Source organism: Ursus americanus, chromosome 16 (assembly GCF_024610735.1).
Source record: "Ursus americanus isolate L20-20 chromosome 16, mUrsAme1.1.p, whole genome shotgun sequence".
NCBI lineage: Eukaryota > Metazoa > Chordata > Mammalia > Carnivora > Ursidae > Ursus > Ursus americanus.
This window is the reverse complement of record NC_142142.1, coordinates 8,772,444-8,796,874: the sequence shown is the minus strand read 5'-3', so window position 1 is coordinate 8,796,874 and position 24,431 is coordinate 8,772,444. Positions and strand designations below refer to the sequence as shown.

The following is a 24,431-nucleotide window of genomic DNA, read 5'->3' as shown; positions in this document are numbered from 1 at the left end:
GTTTTGGTCATTTTAAATTTAGAATTGGTAGGGGTGCCTGGGTGGCTCAGTTGGTTAGGTTTCCCACTCTTGATTTCAGTTCAGGTCATGATCTCAGGGTTGTGAGATGGAGCCCAGCTTTGGGCTCTGAGCTGGGTGTGGAGCCTGCTGAAGATTCTCTCCACCCCCCCCCATATAAATAAATAAATAAGTTTTGACTTGCTATTATATATTCTAATATCTGATGAGATGTCAGGTAGGCAATTGGATATAGGAGTCTGGAATTCAGGGCAGCCTTCCAGGCTAGATATAAGTCTGGGAGTAATCAGCACATAGATGGTATTTAAAGCCATGAGACTGCATGGTCTCACCAAGGGAGTAATTGTTAATAGGGAAGAGGTCCAAGGAGTAATTTTTAGGGCATCTAACAATTATTTTAAAGAAATACTGTTGATATATTTAGGACTAAAGGTCCGCAAATTCTCAACTTATTCTTAAATATGTGTTTTTTAAAATGTATATATACACATGTAAATACATAGAGAATGATAATAAAACAAGCAGATGTAGCAAAACATTAACAGTTGGATTGTTATATAAGAGAACGTCTATGCTGTTCTCTTTGCTTAGAATACTCGTTTTCTTCTTTCCTGACTTCTAGAGAGTGGAGAATTTCTAAAATAGTATCTTCTGATAGACAAGAAGAGAGTGAAATCTAGTACAAAGGTGTAAGTTTGGGGAGTAAGGACAGTTTCCTCCATAGTAGCAGGACTAGAGGTAGAATATGAGGGCACACATGTAGATCAGTGGATTGATGTAGTAAGAGCTTGTGGAAATTCTCTCGCATTGCTTTCTCTCGCATTGCTTTGGTTTTCTGTGTTGTAGGAAGCAGGGTTTGTCAGCTATTTTAGATCCATTTAATTAGAATATTTGCATATTTACTAAACACCTATGTGCCAGCTAGGCACTAGGAATACCAAGATAAGTGACATGATCTTGCACTTGAAGAGTGTATTACAATTTGAGACACACTACTGCTAATTATAGTGCATCATCAAATGCCCTATAAAACGTATCAAGAGACATACATGTCTTTTTTTTTTTTTTTTTTTAAGATTTTTATTTATTTGACAGAGAGAGGGACAGCCAGCGAGAGAGGGAACACAAGCAGGGGGAGTGGGAGAGAAAGAAGCAGGCTCCCAGCGGAAGAGCCTGATGTGGGGCTTGATTCCAGAACTCCGGGATCACGCCCTGAGCCGAAGGCAGACGCTTAACGACTGAGCCACTCAGGCGCCCCTAACATACATGTCTTTTGACTCACTTGTTCCACTTACAGAAATCCACAAAATCCACCCTAAGGAAATGACCCACAGTGCACAAAATATTATGCACAGAGATGTTTATGGCAGCATTTTTCAGAGCAGTATAAAATTTGAAAAATACTTAGAATTTTAGCAGTTTGGGAGTGGTTATGTGAATTATCGTAGCAAATTGACAAATTGGTCATAAAATTATTTTACATGAAGTTTTTAATCGTAAGGCTAAATTCTTATCTAATATGAAGAAAAAATAGTAGGCTATTAAGTTTAAAAAAAAAATACAGGACGAGCCCAACCAAGTAAAAGCAAGTCATTAAAAAAAATGCCTTTTAAAAAAATTGTTTAGTTAGGTATAACGTATACAAAGAAGTGCACAAATTTTAAGTGCAGCTTGATGAATCTTCAGACTAGTCTCACCTGTATAACTAGCACCCTCTCAAGAAAAGTTCTGTTCAGAATCTTTTGTTTATAGTCTTACAATGTCATCTTGCAGAAAGAAGAATGTATCTTTTAAACTTTTTTTTACAGGCAAGTATCAATTGAGGAAGGAGAAAGGAAAGCCAAAGAGCTGAATGTTATGTTTATTGAAACAAGTGCAAAAGCAGGATACAATGTAAAACAGGTAAGTGATCTTGGAGTATGGGTTGAGGTTATCAAATTGAAAAACAGTATTATGAAATAATTGTGTGAGTATTCTCTGCTGTAAGATTTTTTTCTAGCTAGGGTAACAGCAGGCCTCATGAACTAGCAACATATTACACAGTGAAAAAATACAAATGTGGGATAGTTTTTGGTAAAGGAGAAAAGGCTTGACAAACTTCAGATTGTGCATAAGACAGCTATTTCATTAAGACTGTAAGATTGTAAACTACCTTGCCCTCGCTGCATCCCTACTGCATTGTTTTAAGGTAAAGTTTTGTGTTTTTTTTTTTTTTTTTTTTTTTTAGAGTTTAAGACAAAAGCAAGCATTTGCTGTCGGGAATGGTATTTTGCTTATAGTTGTGAAAGTATATTCTGGTTACTTTAATAACCTGTTGTTTTAACAGTGTTTATAACAGTGTTTTGGGGGAGCAGGAAAATATGGGGACACCTCACATTATCAAACTGTTTTCTAAAAGAGTAGTGGTCCCAGATTTATAGGATTTTCAAACCAGTAAATTATGTTTTTCATTTCTAGGTGATCAATAGAATGTTAAAATAAAATCGTTTAAACTGAATAAGTGGAGCTTTATGAAAAATTCTTCACATTGTTTTCTCTTTTTTCCCCCATATCTCCTCGCCTTGAAATATATGTAATTTTGAACTGTCACTGATTCCCTCTCTGTAGTATACTGTTCATGGCTCTAAATCCTTGCTTATGCTGTTGTTCTCTTTGCTTAGAATACTCAGTTTCTTCTTTCCTGACTGATACCTACTCATGCTTTCAAGTTTCAGTTTAGGTATCAGTTCTTCAAAGAAATTTTTTTGACATTCTCTACCATACCATACCTTCAGGCTATTTTATTTAGCAATAAATGATACTTTCCTGTGTTTTCTCAGACCCCTTACCCTTGTGAAACCACTGTCCTGGAACTTAACCATGTTATGTTGGAAATATTTCTCCCATCAAAATTATGTATTCCCAGAACCTACCAATGTCTATGGAATTTAGAAAATGATAAGTATATGAACTCATAGGAGCCACAGACAGTTTAAAAACTTGAGTAATAGAAAGCATAGTTATTATTTATCACTGTTTTAGGACAAAGCAGTGGGTAGCTTCAGCTAGCTTACATTTTACTGACATCTTGATAAGGATATGAATGAGCTCATTGCTTATAAGTCAAAGTATGGCTTTCTCGGGGACATCTTTTGGTCTGGATTAATGTCTGAAGGGATTGCTATGGCCTCCTAAGCCTGACTCATAGGTTCAGAAGTCCCAGATCATCAGCATACAGTGGTCACTAGTGATAGCTAGTATCTTCATGATAGTTAATTGCTTCTAAGTTAACTCTCAGGATGTTGAGAAAATGAGATTTGTCCTTCACTTGCTGTTTTATAAACACATGCAATTTTTTAAAGTATAATTTCCATACTACAAAATTCACTTGTTTTTAAATGTATAACTCAGTTTTTTAGTGGATTTAAAGCATTGTGTAACCATTACCACAGTCTGATTTTAGAACTTTTTCAGCACAGGGCACATAATTTTTTCTAAAAGCCTGACCTATACAGACAGATACAGCTTGCCAGTGATAATGAAGAGAGAATTCTTTTACAAAATAGTCTTACCCTGAAATCAAAACCTATTTGCTATTTTATTATTTTTCTTTATTTAGATGGTATGTCTGAACATGTGATTTTGCTAAAGTTCCTGATTCTATTGGGACTTGATTTTATTATTAAATATAAATATGATCATAATTTACTGTTTTCAAATTTTGGAAGAGAGCTGCCTTTTAATTTTTTTGTAGCTTCTTTCTTAACTCACAAAAACCATTACTTTGTATTTTATGGGGAGTACCATAGTATATTAGAATTTTATTTCAATACTTCTAGACCTTTGCTTTGTCATCTTATATAATTCAGTTAAGACAAAAATCCTGAGGGCGCCTGGGTGGTTCAGTCAGTTAAGCATCTGCCTTCACCTCAGGTCATGATCCCAGGGTCCTGGGTCCCACATTGGGCTCCTTTCTCAGCTGGGAGTCTACTTCTCCCCCTTCTCATGCTTGCTCTCTCAAATAAAATCTTAAAAAAAAAAAAAAGACAAAAATCCTGGAAACACTCCCTCTTCCCCCTACCAGTTGAGAGAGAGAAACCAAAAAAAAGAATTTAAATCTTACATTAATAAGCACATTCAAATAATAGGTTAAAATCTTCCCTTTGTCAGTGATTAATCATGGAATATATTTCTATTGTGTGGGAAAATTACTGTACTGATTTTAAATATTAGCTAAAAAACAAAACCATTCTCTTTGCTATCACTTGATATATTAGGTATATGGAAAAATTCAGATTTTCCTAAATGAAATCTAAATTAAATCTACCAAATAACCACTGTCCAATTCCTGACTCTGGACAATTCACCTTAAGGTGTGTGGTTTGAGTTCAATGCTTATTTTGCAAATCTAATGTTTATCATGCCATTGGAAACTTTGGCAGTAGGGGGGAAAATTGTTAACAAAAGTTTTCCCTAAAACAGATGCTTCTGAAATTTACACAACTTACTTACTGTTGAGATTAGGAATGTATTTTTCCTCCATCCTATCTTTGGTAGAGAATAGAGTACCTAATGCCCAAACAAAGGTAAGAAAGGACAAAGAATTGCTTAATGATTTTAAACTTTAATGTGCATAATAGTTACCTAGAAACTTATATAAAATAATAGGTTCCTGGGGCACTACTTCTGGATACTGGTACAGTAAGTCTAGGGTAGTGCCCTAAAAATTACATTCTTAGCAAGAATCTCGGGGGATTTCTCATGCAAACTATACTTCGTATAAAGACTACTAAGCCATGGAGATGATTGAGGAAGTATGTCAAATCTATTTAGTTTGATAATTGTTCGGACAAATATTAATTCTCTAATCCCTGCTAGATACAAAAGACGGACTTCCTACATTTAAGAGGCTCAGTCTTATGTAGAAGCCAAATTTGTACATGAGGAATTAAATATTATGTATTCCGGTGCCAAAATGTGTCTTCATGGGGGTGCCTGGGTGGTTCAGTCGGTTAGGTATCTGCCTTTGGCTCAGGTCATGATCCTGGGGTTTTGGGATTGAGCCCCAGGTTGGGCTCCCTGCTCAGCAGGGAGTCTGCTTCTTCTTTTCCCTCTGCTGTTCCCCCTGCTTGTGCTCTCTCTCTCTGTGTGTCAAATAAATAAATAAAATTTAAAAAAAAAAGATACCTACTCTTATTGGTTCTGCTATATTAAGGCCTTGTCTATTGCCTTGACTTCTACCATAGCTTATTAACTGATAATCTGCCTTAAATCTTGCCTCACTTTAGATTACCCTCCATCCTGCTCTCAGTGATTGTTTTAAAATGCAGATTTAATTACTTACGAATTTTATCCTGAATTTTAAACAAAGTTCTTAGTATGCTATGCCCTGCTGCTCAAAATCTTGATCTTTGGCCACTATATACCTGTACTACACAGCTTAAAGTCCCCCAGGTTTACTGTGTTCCCATATTTCCATTGTATGTTACTGTCTGTCTTCCAAAATAATGTTCCTGTAATTTGTAATTAAAAACTTGGTTTGGACATAATCAAATGTAGATCAAGTGCCTTTCCTAATTATTGAAGTAGCACCCCTTCTTTTAATACAGAAGTTTTTTGTCACTTCTGCCTCCTACCATACTGAACTCCGTTTATTGAATGGAAGAATAATATGCTATGTTTTTTGAGCAGATACTTAGAGCTGCCATGTTACGCCCTAAGAAAAAAACCTATTTAATGAGGTTGACTCTGTCTTAAGAATTTTCTAAGACAGACTAAACAAGCTTAGGGAATCTAGGTTACATGAGGAATTATACTTCAGTATTTTCACTGCAATTTAGACGTAAATATTCCTACCTCTTGAGTTTCTTTGAATTCAGCTAAACATACATTGAATTTTTTTTCTCCATTAACTATTTTGTTGAGGTAAACATTTATGTACAGTGAAATGTACACATCTTAGGTTTACATTTAGATGAATTTTGATAAATGTTAATTCAGATGTATTGACTTACATCAGTGAAGATATAGAAATATGTTATTTAATTTCCAAATAGTTGGGGCATTTCTAGATCTCTTACTGTTACAGCTTCCGATTTAATTCTGTTGTGGTCGGAGACAATACTAGGTAACATTTTAGTCATTCATAATTTATTGAGATTTGTGTTATGGCCTAGCATATGGGCTGTCTTGGTGAATGTTCCACTGGAAAACAATGTTTTTATATAGTTGTCAGGTATAATGTTTTATAAATATCAGTTATATGAAGATCGTTGATAGCATTGTTCATAAGTAGTCTTACTAATTTTTTTTGTCTGTAGTTCTATCAGTTACTGAGAAGGGAGGTATTAAAATCTACAACATTTGTATTTGCCTATTTTGCCGTTTAGTTCTGTCAGCTTTTACATCATGTGTTTGGAAATTCTGTTACTGAGTACATATGTATTTAGGATTGTTATCATCTTCTAACGCATTGGTTGTTTTGTTGTTGTTGTTGTTGTTGTTGTTTTTTAGTGTTAAGTTCCTCTTTATCTTTAATAATATTCCTTGTCTCCAAGTCTTTATCTGATCCTAATATAGCCACACCAATTCTCTTTTTTTTTTTTTTTTTTTAAAGATTTTATTTATTTATTCGACAGAGATAGAGACAGCCAACGAGAGAGGGAACACAAGCAGGGGGAGTGGGAGAGGAAGAAGCAGGCTCATAGTGGAGGAGCCTGACGTGGGGCTCGATCCTGTAACGCTGGGATCACGCCCTGAGCTGAAGGCAGACGCTTAACCGCTGTGCCACCCAGGCGCCCCCACACCAATTCTCTTATTGCTTATTGTTTGCTTGGTGTATCTTTTTCCTTGTAAAGTAGGTCACTGTTAGATGGCATATAGTTGTATCTCACTGTTTTTTAAAATCCAGTCTGAAAATCTCTGCTTTTTAATTGGAGTATTTGGTTTATTTAGATTAAAGTAATTTTTAGTGTAGTTGGGTTCATGTCTATTATTTGTTCTTTGTTATCTGCTTGTCTGTCATTTTTAGTTTAATCAGATATTTTTGTATTGTATTTTAACTCTTTTAGCTAAACCTTTCATACCTTTTTTAGTGATTGCTCGAGGGATTAAACTAGAGTTAATATACCATTTCATCTTTTGCACCTGTGTACTTTTGCTTTGTGTTATTGTTGTCACGTATTTTGCATTTACATATATTATAAACCCTATAATAGATGTTTTAATTTTTGCTTTAAACAGTAATTAAGAGAAGAAAAAGGACAGTTTTTCTGTTTACCCATACATACATTTACCATTTCCAGTGCTCTTCATTTCTTCTACAGATACAAGTTTCATCTGGTATTATTTCCCTTTAGCCTAAATAACTGTATTGTTTCTTATTGACGTCTCCTAGTGATGAATTCGCCCAGCTTTCACGTAGTCCAAAAGACCTTTTGAAGAATGTTTTTGTTAGTTATTGAATTTGGGGCTGACAGATACTTCTCTTCCACTGCTGTAAAGATGCCATTTCATTGTCTTCTGGCTTCCACTGTTTCTAATGAGAAGTGAGCTCTAATTTGTAAGTTCTCTGTATGTAAGGTGCTATATTAAAGTATTTTTTTCTCCCTCATTTTCTTCTTTCCTCTTCTGGAATTCCAATGGCACATCTGTCAAATAGCTTGATATTGTCCCACTGGTGCCGCAAGCGTTGCCCATTGATTTTTTTTATCCGTTTTTTACTCTTTTTAAGATTGGATAATATTATTGATGTGTCTTCAGGTTCACCAGTCCTTTTCTCCCATATCCAAAGTGCTTATTAAGTCCATCCAGTGAATTTATCATTTCAGATATTGTACTCAGTCCTAGATTTTTTTCTTTATATCTTTAAGTTTCCATTTCTCTGTTGGAGTACCCCATCTGATCATTGTGGCATTGTTACTTTCAAGACCTTGAACATATTTATAATAGTTGCCTTGAAATTGTTGTCTACTAATCCAACATCTGAGTCATCTCTGAGTCTGTTTCTATTGGCTATTTTTCTCTTGCCTCCAGGTTAAATTTTTCTGTTTCTTCATGTGTCTAGTCATTTTTGGTTGTATGCTCAGCATTGTATATAATACAATAGAGACTCTGGTCTCTGTTATTTTTCTGTGCAAAATGCTGAGTTTTATTGTGGCAGGTTGTTATATTGCTGGCTGATCACCTTGAACTTGTGGAGTCTTGATATTATGTTTTGTTTGGGTGGATCAGGGTAGGAAGCCTGAGGTACTTATCAAGCTTTTCTGTCTTGTTGGGATTCAAACTCTAAAGTGCTCTAAAGTGTATCGCTGGAGCAGGAAGTAACTAAAATCTCTGCTCATTTCTTCCATCCTTCTAGCTGTTGCTTTCAGATGGGCATCTTGCAGTCTCTCCTACATATGTACCATTGAAGAATCAACTGAGATTTGCAGGAAATTTATGTGTAGAATTTAGGGTTCCTCTTGGCTTCCTCCTTAGTTATTTCCTTCCTCAGTCCAGCCACACTAGCAGTCCACTGACAGCAAAACTTTAAAACTCTAGTTTTCTGCATGAATTGTGGCCACCTCATATTGCACAGTCTAGGAATGGCTCTTGGGAAAACCTGTATAAACATGGATCTTACCTAGTGAGTATGGGTTCCCTTCTTCCCAAGGTTGAATTCTCCCTAATTGGTATCTGCTTTGTGTTGCCCTTTAGAGCCTTCAGATAATTGTTTGTCCAGAGTTAATAATTGCCATCTGCAAGAGTGTTAGTCCCATATAAGTTAGTCTGCTGTTACCCAAACTGGAGATGATACTAAACTTATGGGGGGTAGGGGCACCTGGATGGCTCAGTTGGTTAAGGTTACTAACTCTTGATTTCAGCTTGGGTCATGATCTCTGGGTCGTGGGATTGAGCCCTGTATCTGGCTCCTTGCTCAGTGAGGAGTCTGCTGGAGATTCTTTCTCTCCCTCTGCCCCTCCCCTTTGTGTGCACGTGCACTCTCTTTCTCTCTCAAATACATAAATCTTAAAAAATTAAACTTATGAGGGGTAAAATAATACCTGATAAATGTAATAACTGAGACTTACATACTCAGCATGTACATACTTAGGTTTTTCTAACATGGAAGGCCAGTCAGTTTATTCCTGAATTCTGTATGTTATTTAGCATCAAAATAAGTGGATTTTTGACTTAAATTATATATTCGGTAAGTAACACATATTAACAGAAATTACTATGAAGAAATAATCTCAGACCCCTTCTGGGGTATTTGTTGTAGGTCAGTCACAATTCAGAAATGGTGCTGGTATTCAGAAATTTACCAAGTAAATTTCATAGTCCAGTCACCGTCTTAGAAAACACTGGGAATCACAGTCTTACATGCTTGTTAAATAAGCATTGCGTGTGTTTGCTCAGCTGTATATGTTTGCAGAGTACAGTTACTTTTGGTGATTGTGCATTGTACTCATTTCATTTGAGAAAATCATGTGCTTTCACTGGAAGTTACATGGTAGTCTTTTTGTATAGATGTGTTTATCAGTATTAAAGGTACCATCTAGTTGTATTTTCTACATACAGAGATATTTTCTAGCTTTCTGCTAACCTGCTAATTGGATTCCTCCCTACTCCCTTATATACTGGGTTATAATACACATAATAAAAGCTGAAAATGGACTTTCTCTACTGCTCTGTTTACTTTTTAAACAGTTCTAGGAAAGATTTCATTAGTGATGCATCATTAATGTCTGACTATGTTTCAAGTGATTGGGCCTAAAAATTTCGGCTTAAAATAAATTTATTCCTGACCAGTACTGCTACTTTTTCTTATTTAAAAATGTTCTGTGCTTAACCCCTCTGCACTTTAATCTTGTATAAACACTCAACTCTAAAACTCTGTTTATGTCTTAAAGAATATTGTTACAGTTTTTTTTTTTAATAAAAATACTATCGGGCCTAGAACTACAATGAATAATAATACCAAGCATGATAATTTATATTACATAAGATACTTAAGTAATATTTTTCATTCCATTCAGTATTTCATAGAAAAGTAGCCTATGCAGGCATCTTGGTGGCTTGGTTGGTTAAGCATCCAACCTTTGATTTCAGTTCAGGTCATGATCTTAGTGTCATGAGATCAGTCCCCATGTTGGGCTCTGCACTCAGCAGGGAATCTGAGGATTCTCTCCTCCTCTCTCTGCCCCTCCCCCTATTCTCTCTCTCTAAAATAAATAAATAAATATTTTTTTTAAAAAGCATGTAAATATTTTAACCCTTATTTTTCTGTTTTTTAAAATGCAATAATATTGCTTTCTTTTGTGAAAGTGGTATGGTGTTTAAATTGCTGGAGGAAATGGTAATGAGAAGGTAATTATTTAAGGCTTCACCTGACTTTTCATCTGAGAGTTAATACATTCTTCTAGTAAAGTATTAAGTGTGTGGGGTGTCACCTTTCTTACTATATTCTTTAATTTTATAGTACTGGCAAATGGGAAAAGAAGAGAAACACTTCTTGATCTTTAACTTCTAAAATCATCAGTGCTTGTCAGAAAAAAAAGATTTGTTTGAAAGAAAACTAGTGGTAGCTGATGTACATCAGTGCTAACAGATCAGTGAAAACTTACATATATACAGTGGGGTTATGCACATGTGCATGTGTGTGTGTAAATTATGTTATACCTGTTGAGAAGCATATGTACTTAAAGCATTGGTGGGGGGGCACCTGGGTGGCACAGCGGTTGGGCGTCTGCCTTCGACTCAGGGCGTGATCCCGGCGTTGTGGGATCGAGCCCCACATCGGGCTCCTCCGCTGTGAGCCTGCTTCTTCCTCTCCCACTCCCCCTGCTCGTGTTCCCTCTCTCGCTGGCTGTCTCTATCTCTGTCGAATAAATAAATAAAATCTTAAAAAAAAAAAAAAAAGCATTGGTGGGGATAGTGACTTTTCTACATCATTATGTCCCATTCTGCCATAGTTCTAGGCTTATAACAGGTCTTCATCCTACGCTTTTATCATGTACCTTAATTCACAAGTATCAATTACCTGCAATCTGTAAGACCATTGTAGTTTCTTTGGAGAATTTAAAGTTATGTAAAATGTGATCTTGATTTCTAAAAAGCTATTGATAGAATTGAGAAGAGTCACATTCTCATGAAAATTATGTAGTAAAGGGTTAGGTAATATATGATAAATGCCTAGCCAATACTACAGAGACAGTAAGATCCACAGAAATTATTGAGATGTAAAATCAGGGCTGTCACAAGGAGGCATATTTGTTGAAGAAATGAATAAGATTACATATAGATAGGATGATCAAGGGAGGCCCCATCTCAGTCATCTGTGATTCCTAATAAAGCAGAAGCCTCTGTTAGCGTATCATTGGCATTTAAGAAACGGGTTTTCCTCTAATGATTATTTAAAACAACTTAATCCCCTAGGCACATATTACATATTATTTCTGTAAGGATAAAACTTTGCTTTTTGTAAAGATTTTCCTTGGCTCATTTTAGGGTGTCCTGGGTTGAGTTTAGGTTAGTGGCATTGATTCCTTTAATCTAATCGCAATATTTTGAGGGAACACCAAGTTTTTCAAATACAGTGGTTAAAGCTATAGATAAAATTTTTTAAGTCCTAGAAAATAGATTTTTTATGTCTGTAATATGTGTGTGTAATAGTATTTCACGAAGCAGATTCCTCTTACCCAGGATTGTTAGCTGTTTCTTCACAGAGGCGTTTCCACAATGCTTTTCCATATACAAAAAACTTCCATTTATACTAAGCAGTATAAGGTAGTAGAAAAAAAATGTGAACTTTGACATCTCAGTTCTGCTATTTATTTGGTGTATGGTAAACGCTCTTTTTAATCTTAGATTTTTATTAAATGAGGATATTAATATCTTCCTCACAAGTTACTGTGAGGATTAAAATGAGAAAACGTGAAGATTCTGACAAAGTAAGCCCTCAGTATTAGCTTTTTTGATTACTTCACACTCCTTACAAATTAGTGTTACAGCATAGGTCTTTAACCATGACTGCACATTAGAATCATCCAGAGATCTTTTAATGAAACACTGAGGGCCCCGCCTCACCCCAAATTAATTAAATCTGTCTTTGTGGGTGGGACCCAAGCATCTGGTTTTGCTTGCTTTTAGTTTCCCAGGTAATTCCGATGCATTAGGTATTGAGAACCATTGGTATAGAATGAAGGACTTTACACATAACCTTTCAAGGAAACTTAAATATTTCTGATTACTTTCGAAGGTAAAAATAAGTTGAACTTCACAACTGTAGCCCCCTTTTTATTAGAATGTAAGGGTTAGGGAAATTAATATCCTTGAGGTTACAAAGCTATAATAATGGGGTAGTTAGTACTACAGTTTCTTGATTCGAATTTTATCCTATTTCTAGAAACCCATTAGATACTGTGTTATATTATGGGAATAGGTAGACAGGTAAGAATATAACAGTACCATCTCTGAAAGACCTCTTTAATTATGTACATTTTTTAATGCATCAAAACTTGTAAACGATTTTACTCCATTTTCACAGAAAGTAAACCTTCCCAGTGCCTCTGCCACAAAATTTGTATATATATTTTTTTTTAAGCTAGCCTGTAATAAACTTTGATATCCTTAGGAGTGGGAAAGATTGTGCATTTTGAACATTTAAACAGTTTAATAAATATTTCATGTCAGAAGCAAACTATGAGATCTTGGGAAGGTTTCTAGATATTCTAAGTAAGAACATTTCGGTTCTGCCCTAATACTTTCAGGTCTTTCCCAACCCTCACACCTTTCCCCACCAGTTTTAAATAGCTTCTTAAAGCAGAATGTTAACACCTGTTGGCATTTTGTTATAGTCTTAGAATTCCCTCCAGAATTTTATAACATTTGGAAAAATTTTCTGTTCCCCTAGCCCACAGGACCATGAGTTATTATGACCGGTCTGTAGTAGAAATAGAGCTACTGTTTATTACAGACTTTCTGTATCAGTTCTAAGCAGTTTAGCTAATAATCTCCCTTGATTTTCACAATAATCTAGTCAGTTACGTAAACTACTATTTTAAGCCCATTTTACAGATGAGAAAACTAAGGAACAGAAAGATGACCTAAGTAGCCTGCCAAGAATATAAACTTTGCACTTCACCTTTTATTTTTTAGCTTTTTGCCACTCTGCCCTATCTTTAAAGCACTTTCAATATGTGATTTTTAGATCTTTGTAGCCATAGTAAAACAGCCAGAATCACTGATAAAAGTCCTAATGCAACCTGTTGTTTTTAATGTTTTCCTTTGCCCAGAGGACAAAGTTTGTATCCTTTCCATGTCTTTTCTTTGTCTGGCCTTAAATATATAGAGCTTCTTTCTAATCCTTTTACATATTTTGTGCTCTAGCCGGTCTGGACTACCTAAACATTCTTGAATATACCTTGTGCTTTTCTCCGAACCTAGTTTGAGCATTTGATTGTCTAGCAGCTGACAAATGTGGCACTGTATCCCAAATGGGATATAAATGGGCACTGTGCATCCCAGAAATTCATTCTATAATAGTGATATTCAGTCTTGGTCTCAGTAATTTTAACACTTAGCCATCTAGCCTTAATGTATAGTCTGCACATTTCTGATTTCAGTAGTTTCAAGGACAAGGGAAAAGAATATTGAGGCTAATGACTAACTTTGATATATCTCTAAAATGCTACTAAACCTTATAGAACCAAGACAGTTACACTTTTTCTCAAGTCTTCCCTAATCCTACCCCACCAGGCTATTGCCTACAGATAAAACGTTGTTCATTTTCTATATTCCTTTCCCTAAACAGATTATGTAGTAGAGTTCTAATCTTTCATCTCTGGTCTTCTGTTGTTTCTGTTCCTTCTCATTTTAACTCAGCGACATTTGTGAAGCACTTAAGTTCTAAGAGCTTTTGCATAATAGTATGTTTTTCAGCCAAGTGAAATACTTAAACTGCCTTTAAATCCCAGCTGAAGTGTCACCACCTAAAGAATTTTTCCCAGTGTCCTGAGAAGGCCCTTCTGTTTTCATATCATTTTGTATTTCCTTGGTTTATGGCACTTACCACATAAGATAATGGATTGTTTGCATCTTTCTCTCTTACCAGACTGTGAGCTCCTTGAATTAAAAAGCTACATCTTGTTCATTTCTCTGTCCCTAGAGAACCTGAGACAATGACTCAAACAAGCAGGTATTTAGTACAAGGGAGTTACATCACACATGCATTTAACTTTTAGGAATTTTATACTGCATGCCAAAAAGAGAAATGATTGAGATAATCAGCCAGTTTCACCTGCCATTCTACCCAGTAGTATATGCCCTAGTATTAGGCACATAATAGGAGGTATGAGTCTGTTGTTCCTTCAGTTTCTGTTCCCACATGCCTCTCAGAGTGACCATCTCGTCATTCTTGAGTGTGATTCTCCTTTTGAGGATAATTTTTCATAAATCATACCTCAGACACAAGTCAGCCACTTCCACTGGTACTTTTTCTAGTGTTGGAGGAAAAGCCATCTGCATTGGATTTGAGAGGTAGTGTGTTGGTTTCTAATATAGTGCTTTTGTAAGAAATTATCCAAGGTAATTTTGAATAGAATGACTTTCACTGTATACTCACTGCCTTTAGATACTAACCGTTTATAAAAGATAGGAATGCCACTTCACAGTTTTCCTAATTGAGCAGTCTTCTATCCTTACTCTGCGTTGTTACAGTATGTTTTTATGACTCAAGTGACATTTTTGCTGCTTACTACTTAGCTGTGTGTTCATGCCTGATCTCACCAGTTGGAAAGTAAGGATCATATCTTTATACCTCTTTGTATATGGCATACAGCATATAGTATTTATAAAATAAGTAGACATTTAATATGCTTTCATTATGCTAAGGTGTAAGTGAGAAATAACCCAGAAGCTGTATCTTTTAACTTACCTTCCAGTGGTCATCCACTTGCACTTGATACCATTTGCTAAATTTTCCCTTCCAGTTATCACATTTCTTTTTTCCACAGCTCTTCCGACGTGTTGCGGCGGCTTTGCCTGGAATGGAAAGCACACAGGACAGAAGCAGAGAAGACAGTATCCTTTTTGTTTCATCAGAAAATTTTATTGTTAACTAGTCTTTCGAGCTGTACTTGGTTGGCTAAGGAATATTATGCTGTTGCCTTTTACAGCCAGGAATTGATGGCTTAGGAGCGTGGAAGCTCCAGGGTTTTTATGGCAAAGAGATCTGGTGGTTCAAGTGTACCCCTTTGCAGCCTGCGGCTCCGTACAGTTAATCAGTGAGAGGGTTTGTGTTTGTTTCCTTGCTTGATTTTTAATGAACAGGAAACTTAGAATCCCAGCCTTCTGCCTTTTAATTTTGAGTCCTTTTGGCTCTGGGCTTTTCCCCTACAATGTATATCATATTTTCCTCCCTTTGTTTTTCTAACATTCAAGCTTTCTGCTTGGCACAGGCAGGAAATAACTCAGTCTGGAGTTTTATTGTGGCCCCTGCTTTCAGAAACAGGACGTAATAAAGCACACCTAATAATAGTTATTTTAAAGAATTTTAAGTTTAATATTTTAATTGTTTTATATTTACCTTTAGTGCTTTTCCATATGCATTTTTATTACGCCATAGAATTCGTAGCACTTTGTATTCAGCTTTTCCCACTGCTAAATGTTTTATGTTTTCTAAGCCTTTATTACTTTTAATAGGATAATATGTTCTATAGAGTTGAAGTCCCATCGTTCATTAAATTCTCTTCCTTTGCTAGAACTCTTTGTGGGCTATTTTCAGATTTTATTATAGATAATCCCATAAGGAGCATCGTCTTTCACATGGTTTCTTGCTCCTGTAATTTCCTTAGAACAGAGTCCCATGAATAGGGCTTAACCTTATTCTGACCCTTGTTGCATATAGTAGATATAGGTGAGTTTATTTCGTTTGAGCACCTTGTACAATGAAATAGCTGTGTAGGAAATAATGACTGTATCCACTCTGAAGCCAATAGGAATGGAAGGGGCTTGCAAGAGATGTCAGTGTTAGCAGAATTGGAATTTCACTTTCCCATTTATAGCTCCTTAACTTTTGTTTCAGTGATTGATATAAAACTGGAAAAGCCTCAGGAGCAACCAGTCAGTGAAGGAGGCTGCTCCTGCTAATCCCCCCTGGCATCTTTAACTTTTCTCCAGAAGCTCACTGCTTTGGCCCCCTTACACTTTCATTGACTGCAGTGTGAATATTGGCTTGAACCTTTTCCCTTCAGTAATAACGTATTGCAATTCATCATTGCTGCCTGTCTCGTGGAGATGATCTATTAGCTTCACAAGCACAAAAAAGTCAGTGTCTTCATTATTTATATTTTACAAAAAGCCAAATGATTCCAACATATTCCAGTGATAACTTTAAAAATTAGATACATTTTCTCAACTTTTTTTTCCTTTTCGATGTTAGGATAATGTACTTGAAAATGATGGAAATTTCAGCAGTATGTGGTTTGGTTAAGGAGCAGTTGTTCATAGCAGCACTTGCCTACCTGCTTGACCTCTCTCTGCTTTTCTCATCTGTCCCTTACTGCATTCCCTGTTCTTACACTCTCTCCCTCAAAACAAGTGAGGTATGACAGAGCAGCAGTCAGACCAAGCCCATTGGATCCTTCACATTTAGCGATACCACTTGCTCAAGCCTTGGGCCAAGATGTCCAGACAATTATTATTGAGCAGTGGATATAAATTACTTTGACTTTATTTGGGGCAAAAACTCAACTATCATGGTAGGCAGCGCTTGAATAAGACAAGGGTTCTGTTGCATCTTCAAAATGAGTCCTAATGAACACACTGAGTACTTAACAAGTTAAGTGAACATAAAATGTGTTTCAGACCAAAACAGTTGACCCTTTCACATGTTAGTTTCTGGGAGAGAAGGATAACAGTGCTTCAGAGCATGTTTTTAATACTGAATTCTTCCAGTGAATTATTTCTCCCAGGATTTTAAAATTGTCAAGATAAAGTTACTCTCTTTCTTTAAAAAAGAAGAAGCAGAAGAAGAAGAAAAAAAAAACTTTTGTAAGCAATAGATTTCTCTTGGGTTTTCTTTCTTTTTTCAAAAAATTCTATGCAGGCAAGGCACTATAGAAGTCAAATTCCTTTTAGAAGAACCAGTGGAAGAAATTAAACTTGACGCCTTGATCAAAACTACAATAACCAGTAGAAACAATGATATCTCAAGTTTACCAACAAAAGAATCCTCAACAGAATAGCAAATACTTTGCTCAGGACATTTGAGGTCAAATTGAAAATAGAAACAGTTTTCTTATAAGCCCTTAGAGGCAGATCTGGAAAAGCATACATAGAAGAGGGAAAGGAGAGAATGGAAATAAAACTCAATATTATGCAGATTTATGCCTTATTTTTTAGCATTTTTTTTAATGTTGGGTCTTTCAGGCTGGTTTTGCTTTTTATTAGATCTGTATAGTTTGGTTAATTAACCAGTGATTTAGTTTTATATTTAAGCTACAATTAATCTTTTTTCTTTGGTGATATTTATTTCTTCGCCTTTCTTTTTTTTAACTACTTTCAATTTTTAGATGTTTTGTCCAAATCTATTTAGAGCTTCATCACCATGGCAATATATATTTCCCTTAAAACACTGTAAACAAATATACTAGGAGTGCACCATTTTAATCTTTACTAGTTATTGTGAGATTGCTGTGTAAGTTAATAAACACATTTGTAAATACATTGTTTGCAGGAAGAAAATTTCTGAGTTACAGCTCAGGAAAAGCCTGCTGAATTTACGTTGTAAGCATTACTTAACACAGTATAAAGATGAAAAGACAACAAAAAATAATTCATACTTCTTCATCCCCTCATTGCAGCAAAACCCTTAACTGGGAGAACCTTATTCCCCTCTTTCCTCTTCCTTCTCCAATTCCCACTTATTGTCACTTTGTAATATTCAGAGAGCACTTGGATTATGGGTCTGAATAGAGAAATGCTTTCAGATAATCATTAGCCCACATACCAGTAACTTATACTCAAAGATGGGATGGAGTTGTAAAGTGCTTTTATATAATACAATATTATTGTTAAAGGCAAGGGTTGACTCTTTTGTTTTATTTTGACATGGCATGTCCTGAAATAAATATCAATTCAATATGGCAGATGGATCATATTCTTTATTTGGAAGAAGTTGTGATTTCTGACATGGGGGTGATTGTCTTCCTACACTGTAGTGTTTGACTCTTTTTATGTATCTTTAAAACAGTAACCAGTTATGCTGCTTTTTAATATTGGTCCTTTTATTTGGCTTGGGATTCTTCAACTGAAGCAGTGAAATGTGTTCATAGTCCAGATTTTTTTTTAATAAACAATTTTGCTGCCAAAAAATACATAAATAAAACACAAACAAAAACAATTATTGACTTGGTTTTCTATTCCTGCCAAGGTAGTAAATTAGCATGAGTTTCCTACTTCCTCCTTAGAACCATAAAGGGAACTTGAAATCCAGAAAAATAACAGAATAGCAATAATAAGAAACCCCCGGGGTTTCAACTTTTCAGAGTGAGGGAGAGTGGGTACAACTTGAAAGATAGGGCCACTGATGGAGGCAATAATATAATATAATAAGAAACGTGGTTTATGTTTTGCTTTTGCCTCCTCCTAACCCACCTTGGCCTAGGGACAGGGACAGCAAACTACTGCCCTCCCATGAAATCCAGCCTGCTACATGTTTTTAAATTAAATTTTATTTTAACTCACTACAAAGGTGGAGTTGAGTAGTTGTGACAGACCTTATTGCCCCAAAAGCTAAAAATATTAACTGTCTGGCCCTTTACAGAAAAAGGGCTAACTTTGCCTTGGCACAAATGATAGGTATTTCCCTTACAGAAAGGTAGGCCACAGGCCAGACTACTGGTACAGGTGTCCACAGGGGTAATATCAGGGCAGTGTAAAATCCCTGATAAGTGAGGAGTTGGTGAAAATAGGGGGAGGAGTGACCTGCCTGCCCTTAGGCCTTTCACTCACTCTCTAACCCTTCCCTTTAAAAACGTCAGTTAGTGGTCTGTAATCTAGGTGGCTGCATCCTGCAAGAGCTGCTTCTTCCTAAACTAGTTTAAAGGTAAGGCTCTTAAAAAAATGTGTGGTTTAGTGGGATGTTACTCAGTGGGAGCAATTATATGTGGTCTTGTGGTTCTGCAACTCTGTCGCGGTTTGTCCCCTCCCCTCCTAAAACACTTGACATTCTGGTCTTTGACCCTTGCCCAGTATACCTTCCCAGACTTGTTAACATATACCCCCAGGAAAATTTGGACCTACAAGCCAGAATATTTGGCTGAAACTGCCTCAAAAGAAAAAGTGAATACCATCTGAAGCAGAAATATTTGAAAAGACCAGTAATTTAAAGATGGCATGATAAATATTAGAGAAAATATTAGCAATATGGAACAAGAATCATAAATATAACTGTTAAGTGTGAAAAATACAATAGTTGAAACACGTGAGATAGATGGTAGACTACATTCCACGGATCAGTAAGAACATTAAATTGAGGAGTTCTTTCCCTAGAAAGCAAAGAAATAGAAAAGATTAAGAGGATAACAGTATACATAACATCTGGTAGCAATCCAGAAAGATAAAACTTAAGAAGAACTCAAGTACTGAAAATGAAGATAGTATTTATGATAATCATCTGCATGTTTTGTGAACGCAGCTTCTAAAATTGTTCCTGATTCCTACCTCCTGGATTTCATGCCTTTGTGCAATCCTTTTCCCCTAAGTGTAGGCCAGACCTGATAACTTGCTTCGAAAGAACAGAATACAGCAAAAACAGTAAGATGTCACTTTGAAGATTGTGTTATGAAAAACACTTGTTTTCCGGTCTCTCTGACTCATTTGCCTCTGTGCAGCAATCTGCTGTGTTGTGAGCTGCCTGTGGAGAGGCCCACATAGTAAGGAGCTGACAGCAGCCTCCAGCAAGCAGCCAGTGAGGAGCTGAGGTCCCCAGTAAAACAGACTGCAAGGAACTGAATGAAAAGCCACAGACAGAAAATACTTGTAAATTTTATGCTTGACAAAGGACCAGTATTCAGAATATATGAAGAACTCTCTTGACAGGAAAACAATCCAATGGAAAGGTAGAAAATTTGGCCAGACGCTTCACCAGAGAAGATAGACAAATGGCAAAAAAGACGTGAAAAACGTTTGACATCATTAATCACTGGAGAAATGCAAATTAAAACCACAGCAAAATACCACTACACACACATTTAGAAAGACTCACCATATCAAGTGTAGGTGAAGATGAAGAGCAACTGGAACTGTCATACACAGTATGAGATTCTGGAAAAACAGTTTGGCCGTTTCTTAGAAAGTACATACACTTACATAACCTAGCTATTCCCTGCCTAAGTATTTACCCATGAGAAATGAAAGCATGTGTCTATACGAAGACTTGCACACTCATACTCATATCTTGTATTAGCCAAGAACTGGAAACAACCCAAATGTCCATCAGATGGCGAATATATAAACAAACTGTGGATGCATACTATGTAATACAGTATGCAGTGCAGCAGAATACACTGTTGATACATGAACCTCAATATAACCTGAGTGAAAAAAGTTGGACAAAAAAGTACATATTTTATGTTTTTGTTTATGTAAAATTGTAAGAAATGTAAACTCTCCTGAACAACTCAATTTCAGCCCCTAGTAATCTCTGTTCTGCTTTCTGTATCTGAATTTGCCTATTTCAGGTACCACGTGAAAGTGGAATTATACAGTATTTGTCCTTTGTATGGGACTTCTTTCACTTAACATGTTTTCAGTGTTCATCCATGTTGTAGCATGTATCAGAATTTCATTCCTTTTTATGGCAGAATAAAAGTCCAAGTTATGTATGTAATACATTTTGTTTATGCGTTCATCTGTTTGTAGACACATGGGTTGTTTCTACCTTTTCCAAATTTTACATCCTAAGGCAATGGCTTTCCAGCTGTGAACCTGGGGAAGTCAGTGTGCTTCCAAAATACAATGATGGGACAGGCATAAGATGAACACTCCCAATTCAAAAGGGAAAAAGAGGAAAGAATAAAAGGAGTAACAGGTTCCTAGCAAGTCCAAAACCTTAAGGCACACCGAGGCAGGGTTCTGCATTCTGGAATAATGGGTGGCTCTGCCCCAGTTCTCATAGGTTGGAGTCTGGTGCCTGTGGCTCTCTCGAGGTGGAATCTCACTCCAGTGTCTCTTCTGGTTTGGTGTTTTGAACATAGCCTTGCCCCCATGGCTCCACTGGGCATTGCCCTAGTGGGAGTTGTCTCATATGGCCTGACCCCAAAGTAGACCTCAATCTGAGTTGATACCACAGGCTCCTGGATGGTCCATCCTTTGGGAATTAGGTGTAGATAGCCATACCCGACACTATAGATGCTACCAAGGTTTATCATTTGTGCCCTCTGAAGGGGATACCTCTGGGGCCTGCCCTACACCTGAGGCAGCTGAAGTGCCATGTGCCAGAATTTGGGGAGCAGAGCCTGCTATGTGAAGGGGTGCCAGGCGTCGGACATCTCTCGTTTGAAATCCTGCCCCACAGGCCCTTGCTCTCTGAGACTGCAGTGGGAGGGCCAGCTTGAAGATTCCTGAAATGCCTTAGAAGTCATAACTTTCATTGCTTTGGAGAATAGGTCCTGGCTTCTGTTTAGATGGCCAACCAGTTTCCCCATGTCTTGATGAATATTTCTTAGCTTCTGTGAAATGGTAGTCTCACACCAGTCTTTCAAATCAGGCCACACCCTTTGTGTTCTCTCCAGAAATTAGCTTTCTTATTCTTTCAATACGGATAGTCTGAGAATTTTCCAAATTTTACATTTCTGCTTCCCTTTTGCTTAAGAATTCCACCTTTAGGAATTGTTGAATCAGTACTTAGTGCTCATCACAATAAGTGTACTCTGAAACTAATATACCACTATATGTCAATTATACTTAAAATAAAAAACAGAAGTAGATATAAATGTAGAACAAACTTGGTTGGGGGGGAGAGGCAAAATAGGTGAATGGGATTAAGAAATACAAAATTTAAGTTATAAAATAATTCACAGGGATGAAAAGTACAAGGTAAGAAATGTAGTCAATAATATCGTGGTGACTGTATGATGACAGATGGTAACCACACTTGTGAGCATTTTGCAATGCATATGATTGTTGAATCACTTGTACACCTGAAACTTATAATAGTATATGTCAGTTATTCTGTAGTTTAAAAAAAAAATTCCACCTTTAAATCATTTCTCTCTTACATTTTACTGTAAACATTCAAGAGAAGTCAAGCTACTCCTTCAACATTTTGCTTAGAAATTCCTTCAGCCAAATACCAATTCATCACTCATAAATTGTACCTTCCACAAAAAACTAGGGCATGAACACAATTCAGCCAAGCTCTTGGGCACCTTATATTAAGGATTGCCTTTTCTCTGTCAGAGACCTCATCAGAATGGCCTTTTTCATCCCTATTTCTACCACTACTCTGGTCACAACTGCTTAAGTATTCTCTTAAGATTGAAGCTTCCTCTACAGCTCTTATCTTATCCTGAGAAGTCAAGAGAATTAATCCATTCACGGCAATCAATGTAGGATTTTTCTAGCATGCACCTCCAAACTCTTCCAATCTCTGCCCATTACACAGTTCCAAAGCCACTTGTATATTTTTAGCTATTGGTTCTAGGAGCAATCCCACTTCTTGGTACCAATTTTTCTGTCTTAGTCCTTTACGGCTGCTCTAAGAAAATACTACAGACTGGGTAGCTTATAAACATATTTATTGCTCACGGTTCTGGAGCCCGGAATTCCGATGAAATTAGGGTGCCAGCATAGTCATGTGAGGCTACTTTTGGGTCACAGAGTTCTTGTATACTCACATGGCAGAAAGAGCAAGGGATCTCTCTGGAGCCTCTTTTTATGAAGTAACTAATCCCATTCATGAGGGCTCCACCGTCATGATTTAAGGACCTCCCTAAACCCTTCCTAGGAATACCATCACCTTTGAGGGATTCAGATTTCAATGTATGAGTTTTGAGGTGGACAAACATTCAGACCATAACACATGCATCTATTTATATCTTTTATATTCTTTCAGCAGTGTCTTAGTTTTCAGCATACAAGTCTTTCACGTCCTTAGTTGTTAGGTTTATTCCTAAGTATTTTATTCCTTTTGGTGCTATTGTAAGTGGAATCTTTTTCTTAATTTCCTTTTTGGATTGTTCAGTGCTAGTGTATGAAATGCAGCTGATTTTTATGTTGATTTTGTATCCTGCAACTTTGCTAAATTTATTAGCTCTAACAATTTTTTTGTGGACTACTTCGCCTTTTAACATACAGTTGACCCTTGAGCAATGCAGGGGTTGGGGCACTGACTCCTGTGCAGTCCAAAATCTGCATGTAAAAAACAAGTGTTGGCAAGGATGTGGAGAAAAAGGAACCCTTGTGCACTGTTGGTGGGAATGCAAACTGGTGCAGCCACTGTGGAAGACAGTATGGAGGTTCCTCAAAAAGTTAGAACTACCCTATGATCCAGTAATCGCACTACTAGGTATTTACCCAATTTACCCAAAGAATACAAAAACACTAATTCAGATGGGTACAGGTATCCCTATGTTTATTGCAGCATTATTTACAATAGTCAAACTATGGAATCAGCCTAAGTGTCCATCGATAGATGAATGGATAAAGAAGTGATACACACACATACAGACATACATACAATGGAATATTACTCAGCCATTAAAATAATGAAATCTTGCCATTTGCAACAACATGGATGGAGCTAGAGAATAAAATGCTAAGTGAAATTAGAGAAAGATAAATACCGTATGATTTCACTCATATGTGGAATTTAAGAAAAAAGCGAAAAAAACAAAAAAACAGACTCTTAACTATAGAGAACAAACTGATGGTTACCATAGGGGAGGTGGGTGGGGTAATGAAACAGGTGATGGGGACTAAGGAGTGCCTTTGTGATGATGAGCACTGTGGTGTATGGAATTGTTGAATCACTATATTGTACACCTGAAACCAATATAACACTGTATGTTAACTACACTGGAATTAAAACAAGTCTGCATATAACTTTTGAGTCCCCCAAAACTTAAGTACAAATACTACTGACCAGAAGCCATACCAATAACATAAACAGCCAGTTAACACAGATTTTGCATGTTGTTTGTATTATATGTTGTATCCTTACAATAAAGTAAGCTAGAGAAAAGAAAATGTTAAAATCATAAGGAAGAGCATATATTTGTAATGTACTGTATTTATTGAAAAAATCTGCATAGAAGCAGACCCATGCAGTTCAAACCTGTGTTGTTCGGGGTCAACTGTATGAGATCATGTCATCTGTAAACCGAGATGATTTTATTTAATCCATTCCAATTTGGATGCCTTTTATTTCTTTTTCTAGTCTAATTCCT

General features: G+C 36.5%; 1 protein-coding gene across 2 annotated transcripts in view; it reads left to right on the top strand.

Annotated features, from left to right (window-relative positions):
• RAB6A (RAB6A, member RAS oncogene family) overlaps positions 1-18,125 on the top strand; it is a 79,306-nt gene extending 61,181 nt beyond the window's left edge. For both annotated transcript variants that reach the window (XM_045816320.2, XM_045816321.2), the window contains exons 6-8: positions 1,827-1,920; positions 14,994-15,060; positions 16,064-18,125. In XM_045816320.2, the coding sequence (XP_045672276.1) occupies positions 1,827-1,920; positions 14,994-15,060; positions 16,064-16,128 (226 nt within the window). In that variant the 3' untranslated portion in view covers positions 16,129-18,125. The remainder of the gene's footprint in view (positions 1-1,826; positions 1,921-14,993; positions 15,061-16,063) is intronic.
• Positions 18,126-24,431: the final 6,306 nt, after the last annotated feature.